General features: G+C 44.7%; 1 protein-coding gene across 2 annotated transcripts in view; it reads right to left on the minus strand.

Annotated features, from left to right (window-relative positions):
- Positions 1-563: 563 nt before the first annotated feature.
- The window catches only part of LOC147422812 (kinesin-like protein KIN-4A), an 80605-nt gene continuing 54274 nt past the window's right edge, over positions 564-26894 (minus strand). For both annotated transcript variants that reach the window (XM_086503804.1, XM_086503805.1), the window contains 13 exons: positions 26751-26867; positions 17992-18072; positions 17825-17896; positions 17661-17757; positions 17549-17577; positions 17374-17471; positions 3354-3434; positions 3038-3274; positions 2673-2835; positions 2421-2576; positions 1200-1544; positions 1045-1101; positions 564-960 (listed from right to left, as the gene is read on the minus strand). In XM_086503804.1, the coding sequence (XP_086359930.1) occupies positions 1335-1544; positions 2421-2576; positions 2673-2835; positions 3038-3274; positions 3354-3434; positions 17374-17471; positions 17549-17577; positions 17661-17757; positions 17825-17896; positions 17992-18072; positions 26751-26867 (1341 nt within the window). In that variant the 3' untranslated portion in view covers positions 564-960; positions 1045-1101; positions 1200-1334. The remainder of the gene's footprint in view (positions 961-1044; positions 1102-1199; positions 1545-2420; positions 2577-2672; positions 2836-3037; positions 3275-3353; positions 3435-17373; positions 17472-17548; positions 17578-17660; positions 17758-17824; positions 17897-17991; positions 18073-26750; positions 26868-26894) is intronic.

Raw genomic sequence — 26894 nt, forward strand, 5'->3', positions numbered from 1 at the left:
AGGCGATAGAAAGGTCATACCATTTTCCTCTTTTTATTACCATTTTCCTAATCAAGGAGGGTACAGTATTTTAACATCGTAGGAAACTATTCCAAGAGACCTTAAAGATCTATCCGACGAGGAGAGTTGAACTCAAGACCTGTTATTCAAGAGGGAAATGGCATAACCAATCTACCACACTTTGGTGATACAAAGGTCATACCATTTTCCTCTTTTTATTAGAGCACACACACCCAAGAAGAAGAGTATTTTAACATCGTAGGAAAGTATCCCAAGAGACCTTAAAGATCATCCATGGGAGGATTGTATGATGGTTTCATTCAGTACTTTTCTCCCTTCTAGAATGCATTGTTATTGGCCGCATGCTAGCTTCCCAATGCAAAAATGGGTAGAGGAAAATTACACGAACGTCAGAATGGCCATGAAATTAATCTTTTAAAACTTGGACATACAAGTACATGGAGCTACAGACTAATCAACCATTATAAAATAAACAAAGAGAATTGTTGGTCTAAGAGCAAGGAAAGCTAAATAAAGATTAGCTGGGAAAGGGAATAAGGATGGATAGGCAAAAGATTGTAAAGATTGTAAGTGTAAATGTTCTCAATGGGCAATCAAAAAAAGAAAAATTCAAGCCATTACAATGTCATTATATGTGGATCGCAAATATTCGACTAATGTTTGATCCTCCATTTTACAAGGATATACAAACAAATTTGTGCTGCTTTACCCATACACCACATAACAAATGGTGTGTTTACACATCTAGAAGGAGGAGAAGAGAAATTCCGAAGTCCTAGGAACAATCCCAAGAGACCTCTTAGATCTATCCGACGAGTCTTGAACTCAAGACCTGTTACTCGAGAGGAACAAAAGCTATGAAATCGTCCTTTCTTTGATGGTACATTTGGACAATTTTTGTATGTTATGTACAACATATGCATTTGATAACATGAATGCCTGCAACCAAAAGCACAACATTATCAATACCAACACCAGGAACTCAGCTTTGTTGTGTTCTTTATCTTGCTATACTCATCGTACCTATACGGACAACTGGGCTACTCTTGCAACCCTTTGACAGCCCCTTCTCCATGGCTCCTGTATGCACACAATCATGCACATGCAAATTGTTTATGTGCCTGCCTTTCTCACAAAAAGCAACTTAAAAGGTTTATATGAAGTAGGGTCATCTATACCTTTTACCATGCCTCAAGGATGCAAAAAACCCAGGTGCAAGTTTCTTGTTAGAAGGTTTTGGTCTCAAAATTGCATCTTCCATGAAGGGTGGCCTGCCCTGTTGATGCAAATGTTGATCTCAAAGCATTTGTACCCTACTGAAACTCAGCCGCATGTAGCATCCTTGAAGGCCTTGCTCTCGTTATAAAGGACTCATCACCATGTCTTATCCATTCTGACAAGCGCCAGGGTTTTTGCCACTTCCATTTGAATTGAAGGAGCCATCTCTCATGGCTCCTTTTCCACCTCAACAGTTTGCCCATCTGCGGATGGCTATGTTTAACTCGTCCACCTCGAGCGTTAATCTGCAAAAAACAGAGGACTGCCATTAAGACTGTTGCAATGATACTCAATGCCCTTCTATAGTACAAATGTCAACTCTCTCTCACAAATGGCCTACATAAGCATAACATGCCATGTGGTACCAATCAACCAACTTCATCCAACCGTCCATGATTGCTCCCGCTCCCAAGAATTCGATGCTTTACTAAGGCCTTACATAGGCCAAAAATGAGCTAAAATTGGGAAGGAGGTTGTATATGCAATAGGTGTAACAATGGGAGTCAAATTGTAAAGAGACACCATCAAACATGTCCCCCCACCCCCCTTCTGCCCACTTGAAGCATGTGCACACGTGCACACTCCACTCCTTTCTCCAAGACCGACAGTGGTGCTTCCTCCCATAAGTAGCCCCATTAGTTTCTTTGCACTAATTTGGCAACATTCACATCTCTTGGTGCATAATAATTACCAATTTTTTATTACTAACCTTAATTGGTCAATCAGATCAATGCACATGTGACAAAGCTTGGAAGTGCTGATTATTGGTGCCTAAAGTGGTTAAATGATCTAATCTTTTTTATCGAAGGCCAATTCAATTCTAAAATGCATTAAATTAGCCTCTGTCAATAAGCCTCCTGAACGATTCTCAAATGCAATAAGTTAGACTCTTTCAATCAAACAACCATATTGAAATGACAAGGACTGCAAAACTGGGTCTTTCCTTGTAGTGGCATGAGATGGGCATAAAATACAGAACATGCTGGCATCCGAAAATAGATAAACAAAATCCTGCTGGAAACATCTTATATTAGGTTTTGTCCCAAAAGTCCATATGAAAGACTGGTAGTGGACAGAATGTTGCATTCGAAAAAAAAGGGCATTTCCCTTTGGTAGCATACCTTTCTGAATCCATACTGAGATCCACCACTTGAAATAGAGAGCATGTCTGACTGATTGTAAGAAGGGAAACATTCTCCAGAATCAAGACTCCTTGAATGCAAGAAGCTCAATGAGACCTCGTCAACCCCTCGCACCCTCGACATATCAACACCAACCTGATATACCGTATACAAGATGAAAATTATTCAAATCAGTTGTGTTCATCAAATCACCTCACACTAAACAGCTGACATATATATGTATTTGTTCACCTGAGTGGATGTCGTTATGGCTTTTGCAATGGCATGCTCTGCTAACTGTTGTTGTCTGTGAGCTTCTCTCCTATGGGCCTCACTCTGCTTCAACATCTCCTTAAGCTTGCCAATATTTTCCTTCAGTTCTTTATTCTCTCGATGTAGATCAGAGAGCTGACACCTGAATGCAGACCCTTCAAAATTCAATTATATCTACAGTAATGTAGGCGGGAATTACATGTTACAAGACCAAAGAGTTGCTTGATGTTAGCATGGCAGCAGACATGCTAACAACAACTAATGAAAATTTGAAGACAGCACAAAAAACCAAATGAAGAAAAGAATCTAGACAGCACAAAAGGGTAACAAAGATCTAAACAAACCTGGTATCAACAGCATTATTGAAAATATGATTGAGCAAGGCTTTAGCATCCCCCATTGTTCGCAAGTTCTGCCAACGGCCTGGTCCAGAGCACACCCTCTCACGTTCTTCTGCCTCTGACAGTTCTGAGGCCATGGCGACAAGTGCATTCGAGGAGGTGTCAAGCATGGTTTTAAGCAGTTCAGCTCTCACCTGTCTCGCATCAGGATTTGTAGCAAAACTCATGGAATCCATTGTGCTGCCATCAACCAGAAAAAACGAGTCTGAGCTTGATGGGCTTACATATCAGATCCAAAAAAGATCATGCAGATGTTTACCGGTAATCTTTTTGCAAGGAAACGGGTACTATGTCCCCCTCTTGCTGCAACTTCTCAAGTTCTCCAGCTAATGAAGCTCTCCTGTAATGTAACAGCTGGTACTCAAAACTAAACTCGATGCAGATTTTTTTTGTACATGATGGCTCCTTCTGTCAGTTAAAACATGGCCATCAAGCTACAACCCATACAGAGAGGGAACACATACAAAAAGGCTCCCAACGTAGGACCAGAATATACAATCACAAAATTGGAGGTGGGAAGTGCCAAACGCAAGGCCGGCAGAGACCTTAAAGAAGGGCCTGGCCGCCAAAAGCAAATAAAGGCCTGCCACTGCCCAATCTTAGCTGTATTTAATATGATCATGCTATCATCTGGCTGTATCAATTAGTTCGAGCCAGAAGGCCCTGATGATCACTGCAGGTGACACTGCCTGCCCCTTGAAAACTTGGAAGCACCGAGCGCACTAGATATAAGCCGGATATAAAGGTGGTGACCAACTCCATGGTATATCCCTCTCCTGGGCTCATGTTCCTGAAGAAGAATCTGGCTAAGGGCACTGATGAGAAGCCCAAACTGCTTAAACTCGGTCTAGCAACCAAGGGCTAGACAGAGAGCGCTCACTCTAGGTGTAAGTCATGTCTAGAAGGGAAGATACCATCTGGCAAAGAATCCTGAGCCAAACTCGGTGTTCCTGAGGACAAGCTTGCAAAGGCCACTGTGAGTAAGCCAACCACCGACCATCATCCCCCATGAGAGACCCACCCCTGAGGACAAGCTTGCAAAGGCCACTGTGAGTAAGCCAACCACCGACCATCATCCCTCATGAGAGACCCCACCCCTGAGGACAAGCTTGCAAAGGCCACTGTGAGTAAGCCAACCACCGACCATCATCCCCCATGAGAGACCCACCACTGGAAGGTTGTAACCTTGCAATGATGGTGACTGGCTAGAGACGTGTCCAGAAATCTGAAAGAAGGGCCTCCAAGTATCTGTGTTTCCATCAGTGCTCTATTTTTGTTGAGAGGCTTTCCGTGTAGCGGTTAGGATGTAACGACCGAGTCGTGCAGTGTACTAGGAGAAAGGTACCCTAGGTGGCAAAGGAGGTCAAGGGGCCTGAAATGGGATGAACAAAGAGCCTGAAGGAAGGAACTGACATCGGTCCGCATAAGTCCGCATATATGAGTGCACGAGGCTCGAAACTCGATTCTGGGCCTCCTTTGGAAAGCCCTCTGTGTTGTTTGCCCAAACTAACAAACACCTCATTGAGAACCTTAACGCCTGATTGAGAGTGAATGTTTGGCAATCCTTCCATGAGAGACTTCCTAGCTCCCTTACGCAGCTGTCCGTAGTTCAAGTGGACGAGAATAGCATGCCAAATTGAAGAAGACATTGCTCCATGAGAAAGATGAGCAATGAGCTTGAAGATAGAGCCTTCTCGATCACCACGAGCAAGAATTGATCCTGTCGCTGAATTGGAGATAGTAACCTTACCTCCATCAAAGGATACCTATGCTCCCTAGGAATCTAGGCTAGTCAAAGAAAGTAGGTTGAAGGCAATGTAAAGCACCTCCAGAATACTCTATTTTCCATGGGTTGAAGAATGGAAGATCAATCTCTGGCCTAGACTAAACATTGAAACCTCATGCGAATCACCCAACATGATAGTCTGTCGATGAGTAGGCTGGAGAGAGCTGAACCACTCCCTCAGAGGGGTCATGTGTACCAGCCATATGTACCGTAGCACCAGTCTACAATCCAAGCTCCCAAGTGAGATGAACTGAGAGCCGTCTCCATAGTTGCAAGCAAGGAGACACCCTCCATGGCCTGCGTAACCACTGTCAAAGCCAATTGCTTCTTTTTACTTTCCTCATCCTACTTCTTCCGACATTCCCCTTCCTTGTGCCTCTTCTTCTTGCAATAGTGGCACTCAATGGCCTAGTTTTTTTCTGTCTTCTTTGATGACTCTACCCCGAGTCTTGCTTCGTCTTGCCTTTGCCACCACTACCCTTTGCAACAAGGGTACCGTCCTGTCAAACGCACAACTAACCCATGCGGACAAGCTAAACTCCTACTTCTAGGATTTAGGACAGCCTAGGAAGTGTTCTGGCACCCTTGAGAGCCTATACGCAAGACATGCATGTCCAGGCACTTAGATTAGTTGCATACCCTTTGATTGCACATGAGCACAACCAGTGTTTTCTAGGTGTAGGCCCTAGGGAGTGTCCCCATACAGTAGCATCAGTATCCAAGCCTAGATAATAATTGCATGTGAAGCACCTCTTATAAGTGGGTTTATTAACTCATTAGTAAATGAAACTTAGCACGTTATTAGCAAGTCGTGGGCTCCCCTTGTGGCTGCTCAACCGAGCATAAATTAGCTGTATAGGTGCCCCCAGGGTCACCCAATGATCATAAGTTAGTCCCTCAATACCTGATGGGCAGGCAGCCCATCAGCACCCCCAGCCTAGCGTTTTCCAACCAGCAGTACCACAGTTTTTGCATCCTATACTCAGCCAGCCCTAGCATTTTCTGAGGAAGTATCAAATCAGCCCATCCTCACAAAAGCTTTGCGTTTTTGCATCATCAGGACCGCTGCAGATTTCAGCCATAGTATCTCCGTCAAGTCACATATCCAAGCCAACACCATCAGCGTTTTCAATTTTCAACCATGTTCATCGTCATAATCAGCACCCTCAACACCGTCTATAGTAGATCAAATACCTCTCTAGCGATAGAGAGGGGGGGCCTTGGAGGGGGGCTAGGGACCCTATCTGGTGTTAATCTTCTCTCTCTCTTTCACTCACAGTATCTCTCCACTCTCTAGTCTATTGCACATCTCTCTCATGAAGTAAAAGGAACCTTAAGTACGCACTGAGCAGTCACTTCCACTAGATATTACATTGGTATCAGAGCTCTTTGGAATGTTTCGCTACCATCACTCAGGAAAGAACCTCTCTCAGATTTTTTATCAATCGAGTTTCATGTCACTACCCCGGACTAATACCTATTGCCTACAAATATTAGCCACTCCCACTCTTAGTCCATCGTGCATCGGGCGCGCTCCTGTCTTCATCGCTAGTCTTAGGGGCCATTAAGCCATAAAGAACCACATAACATTTTTTGCTTGTTTGGGATTGCACGTAACCAAGACCACTTGGGCGTGTCAATCGTGTTTTTTTTTAATTGGCACATAACCTAGAAAAGAAGGGCTTGTCCAACCTCCCCTCGTTCCTCTTTTTCGCTCATCGAGAGTGGACCTTGCACATTGAAGCAGGCCAATCAACGTGAGGAGGGAAAAAGCAACCTTGGTGTGAGTGCAAGGCCGCCAAGGGGTGCACTTGTAAGGAGTTTAGCTTGGATAAGAGAAAAGCCTATCTTAAACACAAATTGCAAGCAACACCAAGCACCAAGAACCCCAAGTACCCCCACTACCCCAAGTACCCTAGTACTCAGTGCATGGTCTTCACTAGAGGTAGAATGGATACTTACTGTGAAGGTGATGAAACTGAAGGTGGAGAAGAAGTCCCTACACCAGGCGGGCGGTTTCCAAATCCTCCTCCATCCCCATCTACACCACCGATTGCACCAAACTCTACGGAGGCTTTCATGAAGTCCATGATGGAGATGATGCTTCAACAAGAGGCTCAACGGGCCGCAATCAAAAGGGAAAGAATGACTCCAAAGAGGAAATGCGAAGCGTTACGTTTAGGTACTCAAGAAAAGAGGGTAGCTATGGAGCAAGATCGTGAGGTGAGAGGCTAACACATGCAAGAGTTGATCTATGAGTTCCTCTCCTCGAGGTTCCATCTTCCAAAAGAGACCAACGAGTCATCACGTAGACCGGGAAGAGAAAAAGACTCCGACAGCCCAATCATTGAGAAGTTGACTTTCAGTTAGTATGATGGTAAGATGGATGCTTCTATGATTTATTCTTGGTTGCATCAATTCAATGCCTGATTTGCAACTGACAAGAAGAACAGTAACAATAAAGTTTTAACAATTGCCATGTATTTGTCGGCTGATGCCATTAATTGGTATCAAGCTCGATAAGAGGCATAGATACCTGCACACCTTGAGCATGCCGCAGATGGCGAGCCCCTATCAAGCTGAAGGGTCGCTTTACGCCACCGCTATATCTTGATCCATTGAAAGAGGATTGGAGAGATCTCAAGGAAAATAAGCCTCCTGTTACGTCTTTTTTAAATCGCATTTTGTAGATTGGTGTTCATTTGCGAAAGTCAGACGAGGATCGAGACTTTCCTTCTTGGTTTAATTGAGTATATCAAATACGGCGTGAAAGTCTTATGTCCCACTAACTACAATGACGCTGCGAGGATCACTCTCAAGTAAGAAATGATGCACTAACCTAAGGAGAACAAGTTCAATACCCCACATAACAAACATAATCAACACAATGGTAAGAACCACACTACCTCTTCTTCTTTCTCAATCTTCCACTACACCTAGAGCACAGAACCCTTCACCTAACACTAATAATAAAGAAAAGGCTTAAAACTTAGGAAACCCCTTAGTTGGCACTGGATGAAAAATCTACCCAAGGAATAGTAGGAGGTTGGTTAAGTCTTGAAGAAAGAACCGAGTATGGAAAAGAAGGAAGATATTTTAAGTGTCTTACTAAAGGTCACAGGAAACCTGACTGTGACCTTTAGTACCGAGTATGGAAAAGAAGGAAGATATTTTAAGTGTCTTACTAAAGGCAACAGGAAACCTGACTATCCTAAGAAAGAACCCACAAAAGAACACGCATCTTCTATAAGTGTCATAAATGAGCAAAGTCGTGTACCCCAAGTTTCTATTCATCGTCCTGACGAGTCTCTTGTATTTTGTATGGTTGAGATTTTTAGTGTCAATATTGATTGTCAAACCCTCAAGTGGCTCCAGGCCCGGCCCAGTGCATTTTGGAGCGACGGTCAAGCTAGATGGTCCCAGGCTATTGAGCATTTGGTGATTTGATTGATTATGTTCCTAGTAAAGCTAACCCAATTGTAGATGCGTTCAGCCGCAAAGGACATATCTTATATACCTTCATAAGTTCAGAATAGTCTGTGAACTCACGAATTATAAGAGGGAATAAAGCACTCATAAAACTATAAAAGCAAGGGACACAGTAAAAGAAAAGAAAAACAAAAACAAACACACAAACTAACTAAATCACTTTGTTTGCTACGAAACAAAACTAGATAAAACAAAACATTATTAACTTAAAAATGTTTTTAGCAAAGGATATATCTTGGCTCTAAAGTCAAGGTCCAAAATATCCATTCACGAAGTATGCTTTGTTTGCATGAAAAGTCGGTATGCATATCCGAGCGTCTCATTTGTGACGGTCTCTTTTATTTTTGTCACTGTTTTTGCGTGTTACCCTATCATAGGAAAGCCATATTGCACGATGCACATGATTCACTTACGCATGAGCACAATGTTAGGGAATGAAGGCCTAAGTGCCTTGTACTTATTAACTTATAAGTTAAAAGACTTATAAGTGAGGGGGCCCAAGTGTGAATGGCCCCCTAGTCACTTACTCATATACTCAAAGGTCAAGCCCAAAATGACTATTGTGACTTTTCCCAAACTTCTACGAGTTCTCTCTCTCTCTCACGTATTTTTTCTCTGCGTGTGCTTCTTCTGCGCCTCTCTCCTCTTCTCCTTCACTCTCATTGCATAGAGTAGCAAGTGGGCTCTCTCTCCTGCTACCCCACACATGGTATCAGAGCTTTAGGGTTTCCAAGAGAGCCATTTTTGCAACACAGATCAGAATTCTGTTCTTGCTCGCTACGGGAAGGATATTCAACCGTTTTCGATCAACTCTGTCGCGAAGGGATCCTCTCACCGTGTAGAATCGACCTCCGGTGACAGTTTCCCCAAAATTAGGGTTTCAAAAACTGGCGAACAGCAGCCTATTTCTGCTGAAATTGACCAATTTCGGGGTCAATTTGATGCAATTTCATTAGGGCAAGTCTCACAGGTCAATCTTACAGGTGTTTCCACCAACGAGGTTCTGAAAATTCAGCAAAACAGGTGTTTACAGGTCTGTTTTTGCCCTAAAACAGGGAATTTCAGCAAGCAAATGATGTATACACCTTGTGGAAACCTTTGGTAAGGGTTTGGCAGTGAATGTACGCCGTTTTTGGGGTGATTTCGCGTGAAATTTGCTCGCTGTTTTTCTGTAACAGCAAGCTGTTTTTGCCCGATTGCGCACATTTGGGCGTGTTTAGGTCGGCAAAACAGGGTTTCAGTGCTTGCAATCACTCAGAATGGCTTCTAGCAGTGAAAGTGGCAATTTGTTGCACATTCGCAAGCTTGAAGGGGCCAATAACTTTGCTATATGGAAGAAGCAATGTTATAATGTGATGTTGCAAAAGAAACAGGCGAAACCTATTAAGTTACAGGGTGTGAAACCGGATGATATGGAGGTTGAAGAATGGGAAGAAGTGGACGAGTTGGCTCGCTCCACGATCATGCTTTCGGTGTCTGACAATTTACTCTTCAATGTAGAGAATGAGCAGACAGCATGGGGCATGTGGAAGCGTTTAGACGAGTTGTATGCACAGCACTGCCAGTAAAGTGTATTGGCTTAAGAAGCTTATGGATCTCCGCATGAAGGAGGGCACGCACATGTCAGTGCACCTCAATGAATTCAATTCTATTTTCAGCCAACTGACAGAGCTGAAATTCACGATTGATGAGGAGTTCAAAGCTACTTTTCTGCTATGCACATTGCCCGAGAGTTGGGATGTATTCCGGACAGCTCTTAGTAACTCAAGTGCGTCACTTAAGTATGCAGATGTAGAGAGTTCTCTCTTGATGGAAGAGATGAACAGGAAGAACACCACAGGTGGGTCTTCTAATGCATTGCACTTGAGAGGCAGGTCTCAACAGAGGGAGAAATCTGACAGTAAGGACAGGGCACGCAGCAAATCTCGTAGGAAAGATGTTGTGTGTCATCATTGTGGAAAGAAAGGGCATTATAAACGGGAATGCTATGAGTGGAAGAAAGAGAAGAACAAGGGTGCTGAAACTGATGCAAAGGACAAGGGAAATGCCAAGAAGAGCACTGTGTTGATTGAGGAAATCAATGTTGCTAGTAGTTGTGACAGTGACAGCAGCACTGATGTACTCAATGCCTCTTCTGTGGATGCACATACCCTTGCTATGGGTTCTGATGTGGACATGCATACTTGGATTCTTGATTCAGGTGCCTCCTTTCATGTAACACCTCATAGGGATTGGTTTACACAGTACTCAGGTGAGGTGCAGGGCACTGTTTATTTGGGAGACAACTATGCATGTGACATTGCAGGTATTGGCAGTGTCCAGTTTTCCTTTGCTGATGGTATGACTTTTGTTTTGCACAAAGTGCGCCATGTGCCACAACTCAAGAAGAGTTTGATTAGTACAGGGCAGCTAGATGATGCAGGCTATCACACCACTTTTGGTGATAGCAAGTGGAAAATTTGTAAAGGGGCCCGGATTGTAGCCAAGGGTTGTAAATCGGACACTTTGTATCCTTTGCATGTATCTAGTGTGCGTGACCATGTTGTCGCCGTAACCGAGCAGCCAAGTGTTTCTTTGTGGCATGGCCGGTTGGGACACATGAGTAAAAGAGGAATGGAAACTCTGTCTCGTTGTGGTTATTTGCCGTGTTTGAGGTATGCTGATTTTTCTCATTGTGAGCACTGTATTTATGGTAAGCACAGTCAAACACCGCACAAAAGGTCTCTTTCTTTGAAGTCTGACAGGTTGGACTTAGTGCATTCCGATGTATGTGAAATGCCACAGTTGTCCTTAGGGGGAAAGAAATATTTTGTCTCGTTTATCGATGATGCTACACGTAAGGTGTGGGTGTATCCAATACGTGCTAAAAGCGATGTTTTGGATACTTTCAAGAAGTTTCTTGCGTTTGTTGAGAATCAAACTGACAAGAAGCTTAGGTCTTTGCGCTCAGACAATGGGGGGGAGTATGTATCAAAAGCATTTATTGACTTTTGTGCTACTAAAGGTATTAAAAGAGAGCTCACGGCTCCTTTTAATCCCTCTCAGAATGGAGTTGCAGAGAGGTTGAACCGGACTATCCAAGAGAAAGTTCGGAGTATGCTGTCACATGCTGCATTACCTCATGGTTTTTGGGCAGAAGCTGTGCAAACAGCTATTCACTTGATTAATCGCTCACCTAGCAAGGCTTTGGGTGGAAAGATGCCTGAGGAGGTGTGGTCTGGCAAGCCACCCTCATATGCACATTTAAGAGTGTTTGGTTGTGAGGCCTATGTTCACATCCGGAGTGAACTGCGCACCAAACTAGAACCAAAGTCTCATAAATGCATTTTCCTAGGATATGGTGAGGATGGTGAAATGGGGTATAGATTATGGGATCCCGCATTACGGAAAATCATACGCAGCAATGATGTCACCTTTGTGGGCTGTTTGTGCATGCAATTCTCATTGAAGATGTTACATATGGACAGCCAAGAAGGCCCAATGTTCAGCAGCCTTTACATGCTGAAAATGGTGCTGAAAATCAACCAGTAGCTGCTGAAAATCAGCCCCAACAAGTTGCCATTGATGCACCACAGGTAGGGGGACAGGTTGATGCTCCTAGACCGCCCGTTGTTGCGATGCAACCGGCTGAACAGCCTGCTGTTTTTGATGGTTTACAGGCTGAAAATCCACCTGTTATGGATCATTGGGTGGTCTACTCGGGTGACAAGGCCCCCCCATAGATATGAACCGTCTTTGGACTATGTCATGCTTACTGATTGTGGTGAGCCGTCTTGCTATAAAGAGCCTATGCAACGGGAAGACAGTAAGAAATGGTTCAAAGCAATGGTTTCGGAAATGCAGTCTTTGGAGAAAAACCATACATGGGACTTGGTTGATTTGCCTAAAGGGCATAAGGCTCTGCCATGTAAATGGGTTTACAAGACCAAGGTCACATCTGATGCTTCTTCTAAGTACAAGGCACGTTTGGTTGCTAAAGGGTACAAGCAAAAGCATGGTGTTGATTTTGATGAGATTTTTTCTCCTGTTGTAAAGCTTGCCACATTACGTCTTGTTTTAGGCCTGGTTGCTTCTGAAGATATGGAGTTAAAGCAAATGGATGTCAAAACAGCGTTTTTGCATGGCGATTTGCTTGAGATGATCTATATGATGCAGCCAGAAGGTTTTGTGTCAAAGGGGCAAGAGAAGAAAGTATGTAGACTCTTGAAGAGCTTGTATGGTTTGAAACAGTCTCCCCGTGCATGGTATCACAAGTTTGATACATTCATGAGGTCTCAAGGATACAAAAGAAGTCATTCTGATCACTGTTTGTATATCAAAACGGCAAGTGATGGATCTCTTCTATTGCTGATTTTGTATGTTGATGACATGCTTATTGCGGGTAAAAATGTCACGGAGTTGGATGCATTACAGCAAAGCTTAAAGAATCGCTTTGACATGAAGGATCTTGGTGATGCTAATCATATTTTGGGCATGCGTATCTCTCGAGATAGACCCAACAGGCGTCTGTATCTATCTCAACGAGATTATGTTCATAAGGTGCTACATCGTTTTCATATGGATGGGGGAAAGGCACTTGGTACTCCGCTGCCTCCATATGTAAAACTGACTGCACATGACTGCCCAAACACAAATGATATGCGGGCTGAAATGGCCAAGATTCCTTATGCATCAACCGTTGGCAGTTTGATGTATGCTATGGTTGCTACACGTCCGGACATTGCATTTGCGGTGGGAGTGGTAAGCAGGTACATGAGCAATCCTGGCAAAAAGCATTGGGAAGCAGTGAAGTGTATCTTGAGATACTTGAAAGGCACTAAAGACTTGTGCATTTGTTTTGGGAAGAGTGAGACATCTGTGCATGGCTTTACAGATGCAGATTTTGCTGGACATCCAGATTGCAGGAAGTCTACCTCTGGATATGTGTTTACATTCACAGGAGGTGCAGTTTCTTGGATTTCTAGACTGCAAAAATGTGTTGCTTTGTCTACCACTGAGGCTGAGTATGTGGCTGCCACTGAGGCATGCAAAGAAGCTTTGTGGCTCATGCGTTTGGTAGAAGAGCTTGGCATTAAGTCACCGGTTCCTGTGCTACACTGTGATAGTCAGAGTGCTATTATGCTTGCAAGGAATCCTGTTTTTCATGCCAAGACAAAGCACATAGAGGTGAAGTATCATTTTATCAGGAGTGTGCTTGATGACAAGAGCATTACACTTGTCAAGGTGCACACAGATGACAATCCTGCAGATCTTTTGACCAAGAGTCTTCCAGCAGAGCGGTTTGCATATTGCCGTCAGATGATGGGTGTTGGATGAGTAAGTGCATGATCAGCTGATGTATCATAGTTAGCTGATTCTTTGATCTCCCAAGGTACATTGCCTTTAGGTGGGAGGTTGTTAGGGAATAAAGGCCTAAGTGCCTTGTACTTATTAACTTATAAGTTAAAAGACTTATAAGTGAGGGAGCCCAAGTGTGAATGGCCCCCTAGTCACTTACTCATATACTCAAAGGTCAAGCCCAAAATGACTATTGTGACTTTTCCCAAACTTCTACGAGTTCTCTCTCTCTCTCACGTATTTTTTCTCTGCGTGTGCTTTTGCGCCACTCTCCTCTTCTCCTTCACTCTCATTGCATAGAGTAGCAAGTGGGCTCTCTCTCCTGCTACCCCACACACAAAAGCATGAAGATCTCTTTAGAAAAAGTAGAAAGATTGCATTCAAGGAATTCACAATGCTTCACCATTTTTTTCGTGTCAATAAGTTTTGCATGCCTATTCCTTGGCAGGCAAGCATTAGCACCATTGTCAATCAAGCATTGGTATTCCGTTGTGCTTTGCTAGAATCGATTGTTTTAGGTAGAAAACTCAAGTTTAGATCACATTTTTGGCAAGCACTCTTTGAAAGGTTTGGCATTTCATCACAGTTTTCATTTGCATTTCGATGGATTTGTGATTGTTTAACTCATGGTCAGTGCACATCAATTTTCATGTTTTTTGGTTAAAGTTGTTTCACGAACATCCCCCAAAGGATATTCTTGAAGAGGATGAGCCCGAGATTGTAGACAAAGTTGACGACATGCAACCGAAGCAATTTTTCCCACATCGCTTTTGGCGCAGCCCAATAGAAGCAAGCACTGCAGTCCTTTTTGAAGTTCAAGTTTCATGGCACCCATACAGAGAAGTGAGCTGGCAAAGATTTCTTCACAGATTCCCCGAAGTTGTCGGCGGACTACATCGAAGACACGAAGCTCGGTACCAAAACCTCACCTTGAAAAGGGGGGGATGTCATGTGCACATCTAACCCGTAAGAATGTGGACAAGCTAACTCCTCCTGCTAGGATTTAGGACAACCTAGGAAGTGTTTTGACACTTGTGAGCCTATGCGCAAAACGTGTATGTCTAGCCATTTAGATTAGTTGCATACTCTCTGATTGGAAAGGGAGGGATGTCACTTGCACATCTAACCCTATGTGCATGTGGACAAGCTAACTCCTACTTCTAGGGTTTAGGACAGTCTACAAGGTGAGGAGGGATGTCATGTGCACATCTAACCCGTGTGCATGTGGACAAAAGTGCTCTAACACTTGTGAGCCTATACGCAGAACGTGCATTTCCAAGCATTTAGATTAGTTGCATATCCTTTGATTGAAAAGGGAGGGATGTCACCTGTACATCTTACCCTATGTGCATGTGGACAAGCTAACTCCTACTTCTAAGGTTTAGGACAGCCTAGGAAGTGTTCCGGCACCCTTGTGAGCATGTACCCAGGACGTGCATATACAAGCACTTAGATTAGTTCCATACCCTCTGATTGCACATGAGCACAACTGCTGTTTGCTAGGTCTAGGCACTGGGTAGCGTTCTCATACAATAGCATCGGTATCCAAGCCTAGATAGTAGCTACATGTGAAGCACCTCTTATAAGTGGGTTTATTAACTCATTAGTAAGCGACATTTAGCTAGTTATTAGCAAGTCATGGGGCTCCCTTGTTACTCCTCAACCCAGCATAAATTAGCTATCAGAGTTGATCTGGTACTTCCTCAGAAAACGCTAGGGCTGGCTGAGTGCAGGATGCAAAAACACTAGTATTGCTAGAAGCACTTTCATTTCAGCCCATCCTCAACAGACGCTTCAGCGTTTTTGCATCATCAAGACCGTGTTGCGGATTTCAAACATAGTATCTCCGTCAAGTCGCAAATCCAAGCGAAACCATCAGCCTTTTCAGTTTTCAGCCATGTTCATTGTCATCATCAGCACCCTCAACGGAATCTATAGCAGATCAGCCCATAGCCTCGTCGCCAGTAGCAGATCCCGTCAGTTACCGTAGCGTTTTGCATTTTCAACCCTTGGCCTTGCAAATCCAAGCACCTCCCGCAAGATCCCATCAGTATCTCAACATCTAGGACCGTTGTATCAACATTTGTGCAATCTAAAGAAAATACCTCTCTAGCGATAGAGAGGGGGGCTCTTGGAAGGGGGTTTAGAGACGCCATCCTCAGCTAAGGATGGTTCTCTACCCATCCTTTGTGAAGAACCCTCCATCAGTTCTTTCTCTACTAAAAGCTATAGCAAACAATATTCTTTATTGGCCTTCCTTGTTTGATGCCATGTTATTGGCTCGCTCTCATTCTAGCACAGCTTGGGGAAGCTTACTAAAACTTTCATTGTAGAGTAGCCTAATTGTAGCTGTTATAGAAAAGGCCACCAACAAAACATGCCCTCATAGCAGCTGATCCGACAGGTTTACTAAAAGTCTTAGGAGATTGAAGAGCAGATGTGCTATAGTAACACAGTACTCAGACAGGATCTCTGGCAACTCACAGAGACATGGATCACACCTAGACAGCCTCTTCCCCCAGAGATGCTATATTACAATGAGCACTTCTTGACCATGTTAGATAGAGACAAGAAGAGCTGCCCATAGTAGAGGTTCTTTTTACACAACAACCACCTACGAAAAATCATGGAGTCTAGAGATCAGTGCCAGTTTGGCCATTTTCTAGTGGAGATAGAAGACAGAGAGACACTGTTGGCACCTGTAGCAGCCCCAAAGGGTGGCAAACAGTCACAGCTTACAAACTTCTTCCCAAGGACCATAACCCTAGTGCCACATATCACACACACACAGAGGGATCACCCCACAGTAGGCGCTCGATGGCCAAAGCTAGGAGACACCCCTGAGCTCCAGGATAAACACTCCGAGACTCCATTGCATGCAGATCTAGGAGATCCAGATTTCCCAACACCAGATAGCCTAGGAGAGATTTTCTCTGATGCTGGCTGCAGCTAGTAGTCTTGATGCACTTCATGATTGTACTTCACTGAGCATGTAGATGTGCACCCATACCCCCCTACACAGGACTACATTTTGTTACTTTGTACTTTTGTCCTTTCTTGATAGATGGAGGGGACACAAGTACATTAGATTTGTCTCATAGCCCGATTTCAGCCTCTAATAGACATAAAAAGATCTTTCTTTCTTTCACTTACTTTACATGAAGAAAGTGAAGGTAGATGCGCTAGAAAATATCCAGTCCTAATTTTACAACTGAATCATGTACTGACTACTGAAAAAAACAAGGGTATGTGTACTGACTACTGAAAAAAGCAAGGGTGGGTAATCCCAGCCTCTACCTATCTCCAATGCTGGGCTCAAAGTTCCAAAGGAAAAATCTTTTGTTAGCAGACAAAAATAGTAAGAAGGTTTAAACAGCTTGCCACATCCACCCAAAGAGGTGATAAAAGTCTTTGACAGATTCCAAAAGCATGAAACCAGTGGATGCATTAAATGATAAGGAACAAACAAATAAAAACTGTAAAAACAAGCATCCAATGAGATGGAGACATGCCAGAGTGGAGAGGGGAAAAGTGTTAATGAAAGGGTAGCAAAGGCAGTGGAGACATGCTGAAGCAGCAAGCACACAGAAGCACATGCACACACATGTATATGCAATTCACAGAGAGGAAGAGCTCAACAAAATTACAGAAGGAAACTGATACTCACAGCTCAGCCTGTTTTTCATAATTGAAGCGAACCTCATGTATATGAACTGCAACCTCTAAGTCATGGTCCACAGATTGCTGTAGTGCTTTTTGGCTCATCTGTGATGATATTAATCAGCAATGCAGCGGATTGGAGAAGACATCATGACAGGAATATGAAGCTAGACAAGACATACATGTTTGAAGGATCCATTGGCATTTGACCCTACATTCAGCACAGTATGCCAATGAGAAACACATCTAAGGTTTCATAACATTCACATTGCATTTAAATTTTTTCAACTATACCTGCAGTAATTTCACGAGCAGAAGACTTGCGAGCCTCTAGAATGTCTTTTAATCGTCGAGTCGCCAATGCCGCCTCTTCGGTTTTACGCTGCAAAACCTGCTTGTAGAAATAGCATCAATCAGTATCATCACCACCTTTGAAAAAGTTTCAAAGGCACTATTACCATTTTCTGCCGCTGATTCAGAGCTTGAAGCTTGAGCATTTCGTGTTCATTCCTGCGTCCCTCCTTCCTGAGCTGTTTACATGCATTCAGTTATAGTGTGGACTAAGATCGACAAACCTTGAAAAGACGTCAAAACTCATAGAACATGCTTACACAAGGCCATTTACCTGCATAAGCTCCTTTTCATGGGCTGCTTTCCAACATCGAAAATACTCCGACTCCTGTTTAATTCTATGTTGCAGTTGAACCTGAAATTTAAATTTTCCGTGTTAATGTCCCCTTGTAATTGTAGACAAGGAAACAACAAAAACTTTATATTACAACCACACAGGCCAATTATGGAAATAAAAATGCTGCTTCCAAGAATGATCGTGAAAGGCTTCATTTGTGTGACGTCCAGTCCACATACAGTGTATCCCAAAAGCAAGAATTGCACAATGCGGAGACACTCGTTTCTTCGACTATGGCACGTTTTTCAATGTTTATCAGCAAGGAACGGGGACACATTACATGGCACTATGCACCTCCATGGTGGTTCATATTGCACTCATCCTATATCCCCTGCACTAGTCCAGTTTGTACGTCCTCTAGGAAACAGGCTTCAATAAGCATCCCCACAAGTCTCTTTTGTACACAATATACAGCTCCTTTTTTCTGCCAGATAAATAATAGCATCATGCATGGAGAGAGAGAGAGAGAGAGAGAGAGAGAGAGAGAGAGAGAGAGAGAAATGAAATGAAATGTTATATTAACGTCTTCAAAAGGCCAAAGTGACCTATGAGACCAGAAAGTTACAATGCGGTGTATCTGATACAAAGTCATATTAACAAAATAAATTAAACTAGGATAACAAAATATAAATACTGCTGGATCCTAAACTAAGCAGTACAATGTGAAGGCAATATGGGAGGGGAGTAGAGATCCATCTTCATATTACATGGCACTATGCACCTCCATGGTGGTTCATATTGCACTCATCCTATATCCCCTGCACTAGTCCAGTTTGTACTTCCTCTAGGAAACAGGCTTCAATAAGCATCCCCACAGGTCTCTTTTGTACACAATATACAGCTCCTTTTTTCTGCCAGATAAATAATAGCATCATGCATGGCGAGAGAGAGAGAGAGAGAGAGAGAGAGAGAGAGAGAGAGAGAGAGAGAGAGAAATGAAATGAAATGTTATATTAACGTCTTCAAAAGGCCAAAGTGACCTATGAGACCAAAAAGTTACAATGTGGTGGATCTGATACAAAGTCAGAGTAACAAAATGACAAAATGACAAAACAAATATACTATGGAATCCTGGACTGCTAGGTGTGAACGGGGCAGAGCAGCTAGCTAGGGTAGCTAAATCACAAGAGATCCAGCATCGGTCGCTGGCGGATCTCATCAATCTCCTCTATGGTCAGTAGTCTGACCCGGCGTCGTGCATGTCGGGCCAAAGTGATCCGAAGCCTCTCATGCAGCCTCCATCGATGCTGTGTAGTCCTCCGCAGTCGTGGGCGTCTGGATCTCCCCAGCTCGGTCGCCCGGTCGATCAGTGTGCCTCTGGTGTGAGGCGACGAGCTCTGCTGCGGTAGTGGCTCCTCCGGGTGTCCGGTGTCTGCTCTAAAGAAGTCTGTGATGTGTCTCTGAGACTGGCTAGCCTCTCCTCTCATCAAGCTCTCTCCGTGTCGGCGCAGCTCGAGTAGAAACAAATCCAAGCATCTCTGATCCTCGTACTGCATGACTCTGGAGAGTGGTCCAAAGCCCTCTCTAAACAAGCAGTGGAAGCGGCCTCGTATCTCGTAGTAGATGGGGCAGTGGCATGTGTAGTGCAACTCTGTCTCTGGCTCCATGCCACACATGGGGCATGTCCTGGCCTCTGCTGGTACTCCACTGTATCTCCCAGTCTCGATCCGCAATTAGTGTGAAGATGTGCGTATCTAGCCAATAGCACATCGTATCCCATGAGACAAGTGAGTGTCCATGTATCTGGGCCTCATCACAAAACCGTCCTTTGTAAGCTGGAGAAGATGCTCTCTGTAGAAAGCCATCTTCGTGCCCAGCTCCTGTGCTGGCTGTATCCATGCCCTCCTGATGTCTAGCTGAGCCAGGTCCTGTCGGATGAGCCTGTTGATCTCAAACTGTGTAAGAGTCAGAGAGGGTGCCTCTAATAAGTACTGGAAGGGGGGCAATCTGTCTATGCTGAACCCATGCGCCTGAAACCATGATGTCATTTCACCATACCAGCATGCTGTATCTCCCTGCATGGCTAACTGTCGAGAGGACTCAAGTGCAAGGCGGGCATATCTATCTCTGGGAAGTTCCCACATGCGGTGTATGAAGGAGACAGATCTGGTAAGCGCCTCGACTACTAGTGGGGGAGTAGCTAGCTCTGCTCGGGTAATGGCACGTGGTACTGAAGCCTTGGCTCTAATGAGCCGCGAGATCATAGAGACCACAGAGAGAGAAGAAGAAGAAGAGAGTTTTAATGTCGTAGGAAACTATCCCAAGAGACCTTAAAGATCTAGCCGACGAGGAGAGTTGAACTAAAGACCTGTTATTCAAGAGGGAAATGGCATAACCAATCTACCACACTTGGGTGATAGAAAGGTTATACCATTTTCCTCTTTTTATTATCACACACACCCACACCCACACACACACGCGAGAAGAAGAGAGTTTTAACGTCGTAGGAAACTATCCCAAGAGACCTTAAAGATCTAGCCGACGAGGAGAGTTGAACTAAAGACCTGTTATTCAAGAGGGAAATGGCATAACCAATCTACCACACTTGGGTGATAGAAAGGTTATACCATTTTCCTCTTTTTATTATCACACACCCACACCCACACACACACACCCGAGAAAAAGAGAATTTTAACGTCGTAGGAAACTATCCCAAGAGACCTTAAAGATCTAGCCGACAAGGAGAGTTGAACCAAAGACCTGTTATTCAAGAGGGAAATGGCATAACCAATCTACCACACTTGAGAGAGAGAGAGAGAGAGAGAGAGAGAGAAATGAAATGAAATGAAATGTTATATTAACGTCTTCGAAAGGCCAAAATGACCTATGAGACCAAAAAGTTACAATTGGTGAATCTGACATCATGTCTGAGTACGGAAATTAGAAAGTTACAAAGAACTAACACTAGAACACTAAAACACTATCGAGAAAGGAAATAAATCTGAGGTTGATTCGGGATTGAGACGAGATAAAGCGGGGGGGGGGGGGGGGGGGGGGGGGGGGGTTAGATGAAATCTCTCATCAGTCGTTGTCAGATCTCATCAACCTCTTCCATGGTGAGTACTCTAGTTGGGTGTCTTGCATGTCGAGCTAGAGTGATCTGTATCTTCTGATGCAGCCTTCGTCGGTGGTGGGAGACCGCCCAAGGTCATGGACGTCTAGGTCTGCCTAGCTCAGTGGCTCGGTCAAGTAGCGTACCTCTAGTATGGGTGGGCTCTGAGATCTACTGTAATGACTGCTCCTCTGGCTCTCCCCTTGCTAGTGTAAAGAAATCTGGATCTCATCAACCTCTTCCATGGTGAGTACACTGGTTGGGCGTCTTGCATGTCGAGCTAGAGTGATCTGTATCTTCTGTTGTAGCCTTCGTCAGTGGTGGGAGACCCCCCAAGGTCGTGGGCGTCTAGATCTGCCTAGTTCAGTGGCTCGGTCAAGCAGCGTACCTCTAGTATGGGTGGGCTCTGAGATCTGCTGTAATGACTCCTCCTTTGGCTCTCCCCTGGCTGGTGTAAAGAAATCTGTGATTCGGCTCTGAGACTGGCTTTCCCATGATGTCCTCAACAAGCTCTCCCTAAGTCTGCGTAGCTCTAGTAGGAACAATCCAAGACATCTCTGATCCTTGTATCTCATGACTCTGGAAAAAGGTCCGAAACCTTCTCTAAACAGACAGTGGAAGCGGCCGCGTATCTCATAGTACGCCGGGCAATGACATGTGTAGTTGCAGCTCAGTCTCTAGCTCTAAGTTACATAGGTGACATATCCTAGCCCCTGTTGGCACCCATCAGAATCGGTCAGTCTCGATCTGGAGCTGATGTGAGGATGTGCGTATCTGCCCAATAGCGCATCTTATCCCATGAGATAAGTGTGTATCCATGTATGCAGGCCAAGTCACAAAGCCGTCCTCTGTGAGTTGGAGAAGATGCTCTCTGTAGGATAAAGGATATTGATCTAGTCAATGCCTCCACCACGAGGGGGGGGGGGGGGGGGGGGGGGGGGGGGGGGGTGGGGGGGGGCTGGCTCGGCTCGGATAATCTCATGCGGCAATGAGGCCTTAGCCCGAATCATCCGAGCGATCATAGAGACCAGAGGCCTCTCCATACCTCTCCATCCATCCGTGTTGCTAGATCTCCCATGGTGGTCTACTGAGGGTCCCCATACCTAAACTCCATAGAGCATAGCTAGAGTCACTAGAGTGTCAAAAAGCCAGAGCTTTGTTCGCGGTTCCTAAAACTGAACCTGCGAACACATCCTCTCCAGTCCTCCCAAAGCTGCATATGCTCTCGTTAGTCTAGTCTCTGATGCTCTCCTTAGTGAAAACACCGGTCCACCAAAGACTACCCCAAGATAAGTATATGCATCTGTGTACTCCACAGTCTCCTGGCCATACGTAAATGTGGGTGCTGACCTCCTGACCCATTGTGGTGTGGTGTTGAACACCATAACCTTGGTTTTCCTCAAGTTAACAGACAATCCACAGTCACTAGCAATATATGCAGAGCATCCAAATGACGTTGCATCCCCTCTAGAGAGTCAGAAATCAGCACAATATCATCAACATATAGTAAAAACGGAATCCATTTCCCTGCTAGCTGAGCCCCCCTGTCTCCCTGACGCTCTACATAGTCTAAAAACTCATCCACATATATCATCAGCATATAGTAAAAACGGAATCCATTTCCCTGCTAGCTGAGCCCCCCTGTCTCCCTGACGCTCTACATAGTCTGAAAACTCATCCACATATATCCCAAAGAGAGTCGGGGATAGGGGGCATCCTTGCTTTACTCCAATAGTGGAGTGGACCATGCATGTCAGACATTCCCTCAGTGCATACATCATGCTCCTCGTCATCCATCCCACATCCATATACCCTGCACATTCTTTGTTCTCTATGAATTTGTCCTGCTTTCGCAACCTCAATCTATAGTCCAAGCGCCACTCTAGCACTATGTGGCATATGGTCATTGGATGAAGCCATCCTCTATAGTCACTTTATGATACTTCATCTTTGATGGAAGGGGCTTTCTAGGCGTAACCCTTGTCTCTTGCAACTCTCAGTGTGAGAGGTGCATAAGTGGTGACTATCATTGCAAGAAGCTTTGTGAGCAGATCCCTGGCATGTATAAAATGCTCAGCCACTAAGCCATCATGATCATATGCTCTCCCTGTCCTCATCCTATCAATGGCCTTCTTCACCATCTAAGCAGTGAAAAAAGCACTTGTGTGTGGGCATGGCTTGGGGGTTCGGGGGAAAAGGCGGCTGTCCAGGAACTGTGTACAGAGATGATGCATACTCGCCCTAGGCCTCTGTAGAATGGCAAGAAGGGGGAGTGCTCATGAAAGGGTCGCCATGCCTCATTTGAGTCCTGACTCAACAATAGCTGATATAGATCTTGCTCTAGTCGATCCAAAAATGCCCTCTTCTTTCGCCGCACTAGACGTCGGAAGGCAATCCGGGACTGTTTGTGAGTAATGTCCCCCAAAAGCACCTCCCTCTGAAGTCTAGCTCTCATCTCGCGGCATCCTCATCATACCAACTCTTCTAGGGCATGCTCCAAGAACATCGTCTCTACTGAGGCTGGGTGTGTCCTCTACTGCTACAGCATGCAATGCCTCTGTCAATATAGTAGTAAGCTCCTCCAAAGGTTGCCCTGGCTCCTGAGTACACAGGAGTCTGTAGATCCCATCTATGTAGACAGGGTCCGTCTCCCGAGTTAAGGTGTAGAGAGTAGGGGCTGCTACCTGTGGCAGTGTGCTACACTTAATTGGAAAAGGGATGGTAATCGACACAAGGGCATGATCTACTGCCACACCAACACATCTAGGTCCAACTGTGAGGTCTTGGATACTAGAGATAAAGCTCCGTTGTGCCATGACATAGTCCACTATGATGGCTCCATGTCTGCGTGGAAAGCATGTAAAACCTCGCAACGGGAAATCTCTGTTGGCCATTCAAAAATGGCCAATCTAGCAATCCCCATGTCTATCAAGTGTCGTCCATACTCAGTATGCTTTACATCCTGTGGTGATCTAGGTGGCCCATCTTGGCAAAATCCAGCTCCCTCAGCATCCGCTCTGAAGTATCATAGAATAATGTTTGGTGATGGGCAGTCCTAGCATTGAAGTCCCCCAGGATGATAATGTCACCAATCCCTAGAGAGCTCCCATATGTCATCATCTAAAATAGAGAAGGGGAGCTGTCCTCTAGGTGGTCATTAACTAACGGAAAGTAGCAAATAGCCTGTCTATGCCCTCAATCTCACCCACATGTATCTAGCCTGCTCATCCCTGTGGGCTATATGTATCAATGGCTGCAACTCCTCCATGAATAAAACTGCCACTCCCCATGAACCCCGTCCTCTGTGCTCTGATCGAATTGCCAAGAAGGGGAAAGGCAAGGAAACAACATCTACGCCCACCGTTATTAACTTGAGACTAAAAGAGGAGCAAAGGAGACGAGTGCGTGCCTTACATGTGAGAATTTGTGGCCTTAAAGACAAAGATAATGTGGACGAAGAGGTAAAAGAACTCATGACTATGATGGGGGTTAATGAGTCGACGCATACGAGAGCTTGGAGAGTGGGTAATAATAAAAATGGAAGCAATGGGAAAGCGAAGGACTTTTTGAAGAAGAGACCAACTCTTAAAAAGACAGGCATCTTTCTTGAAGATGACCTCGCCCTCTCGCAGATTGCTCATATGCAGGAGATCTTAGAGCGGCAAGGGAAAGAGAGAAATGAAATGAAATGAAATGTTATATTAACGTCTTCAAAAGGCCAAAATGACCTATGAGACCAATCTAAGAGAGAGAGAGAAATGAAATGAAATGAAATGTTAGAGAGAGAGAGAGAGAGAGAGAGAGAGGGGGGGGGGGGGGGGGGGGGTGCATCTAGAGAATATTGAAAGAAGAGGCGCCTATCCATAGAGAAACCATATAGCTCAAACCATGCTACCATCCGTGCATACCAACATGATGTATCTCCCTGTGCACTCAAGCGCCGGGAGGACTCCAGGGCCAGCCGAACATAACGATCTTGTGGGAGCTCCCAAAGGAGGGGAAGCCGTCTCTGCTCGGATGATCGCATGGGGAGCCGAGGCCTTAGCCTTGATCATCCTGGAGATCATGGAGATAAGTGGCCTCTCCATGTCTCACCACCCATCTGTACGTCCATGGTGACGACCATGATGATCTACTGAGGGTCCCCATATCTGCACTCCATAACGCATAGCTGAGGCAAACAGAGTATCAAAAAGCCATAGCTTGGTCCGAGGCTACTCGAACTGAACTTGTGAACACATCCTCTCCAAACCTCCCAAAGTTGCGTGTGCTCTAGTCAATCTAGTCTTTGTCGCTCTCCTCATGGAGAAAATCGAGCCACTAAAAACCACAAGTATACATACCCCTACACTCCACTCGGTCCTGTCCATGAGTCAAAACTCAGTGCTGATTGCCTAACCCATTGCCTTGGTCTTCACAAGGTTAACAGACATAATAGTATCCTGCGCATCAAGATGGCATTGGATCCCCTCAGGTGAATCTGAAATAAGCACAATATCATCTGTATACAACAATAGGGGTATCCATGTCCCTACCAGCTGTGCTCCTCTCACTCTCCCCTCCCTCTTCTTTGTTGGCCTTAAGCTGCCCTCACCGGTGGAGGCCATCACAACCAGTCTCGCACCATAGCCTGTCTTGTAGCCATAGGGCTGGCCACCTCAACGCAGCTACAACCCTTAGCTGACTGCATAGTCACTTATCTCATCGGCCACAATCCCTCACCAGCCTATCCTCTCCAACCATATCTATATCCCTCCTACCCTCCTCCTAGCTTTTCCCTTTTGCCTATGGCTTCTGCCAGAATTATCCGATAGCTTACCCTCCCCCAATTGCCACATTTTCCTTCTTTGACTCCATCTTTTTTACTGTTGGTGGCGTTGTACATTGCGTTGCAGATCTCGAAGGCTCCACGCTATGTAAGACGCTCTGTTGGCAGGAAATTCCACTGGGTCACCAAAAAATTGATATCTCCCTGTTGATATTCGGTGCTACAATACTGTTTTCTGGAGGTGAGTTTTCTCGACATCATGGATTTTGATGAAGTCTCCACTCCATTCATAGCTCAGTAATGTCATTGGAGGAGTGTTGCTTGGTTTGAAAGGTGGTGGAATATTGGGTCTCAGGTAGTCGAGCTGTCTCAGGTAGACAGCTCGACTACCTCCAGGCAGCTTTGTCGACAGTCTTATTCCCAGGATTGTCTTGTCTCTCCATTATGGAGAGGTTTCTTCAGGGTTCAAATGAGAAGTCAGACCAGGCTAGTCAAGCTCTTGAAATCCGCTCAACTTTGGCAGAGCTTATTGCTATTTATCTAGATCGACACATAGGATGGATCTTGCTAGTTTGAGTGGAGTTAGTGATACACTTAATTTTCCAGGCTTTAACAGACTTTCGGCGACATATGTCAAGCATCAGTAGTAGTCCTTTGCATTTGCAAACCCAAGCTTTATACATTAAGAGACTAATCACAATACAGCAGGCTCCTTCATCCATCTACAGATAAGGGCCCTTTAACGAGCTTTACAGGTATACAGCTTAACTGGAGAGAGTGCTTACATGCCTGATTATTATTTGAAGCAAATAAGGCAGCAAGCATGCTATACCTCCAACTAGATGTAAGGTGCACACACTATGATTTTTTTACAACCTTTTGTGATTTGATTCGTTGGATCTCCTCCAGCAAGTGTTTCTCAGCATCATCATTGTGGATCTTCTGTTTAAAAAACAGGGTCTGATTGTCTTGATTTTGTTTCAGTTCTGCAAGCTATTGGCCAGAACACCGTCAAACTTG

This window comes from Adiantum capillus-veneris, chromosome 27 (genome assembly GCF_014529385.1).
Source record: "Adiantum capillus-veneris isolate H3 chromosome 27, ASM1452938v2, whole genome shotgun sequence".
NCBI lineage: Eukaryota > Viridiplantae > Streptophyta > Polypodiopsida > Polypodiales > Pteridaceae > Adiantum > Adiantum capillus-veneris.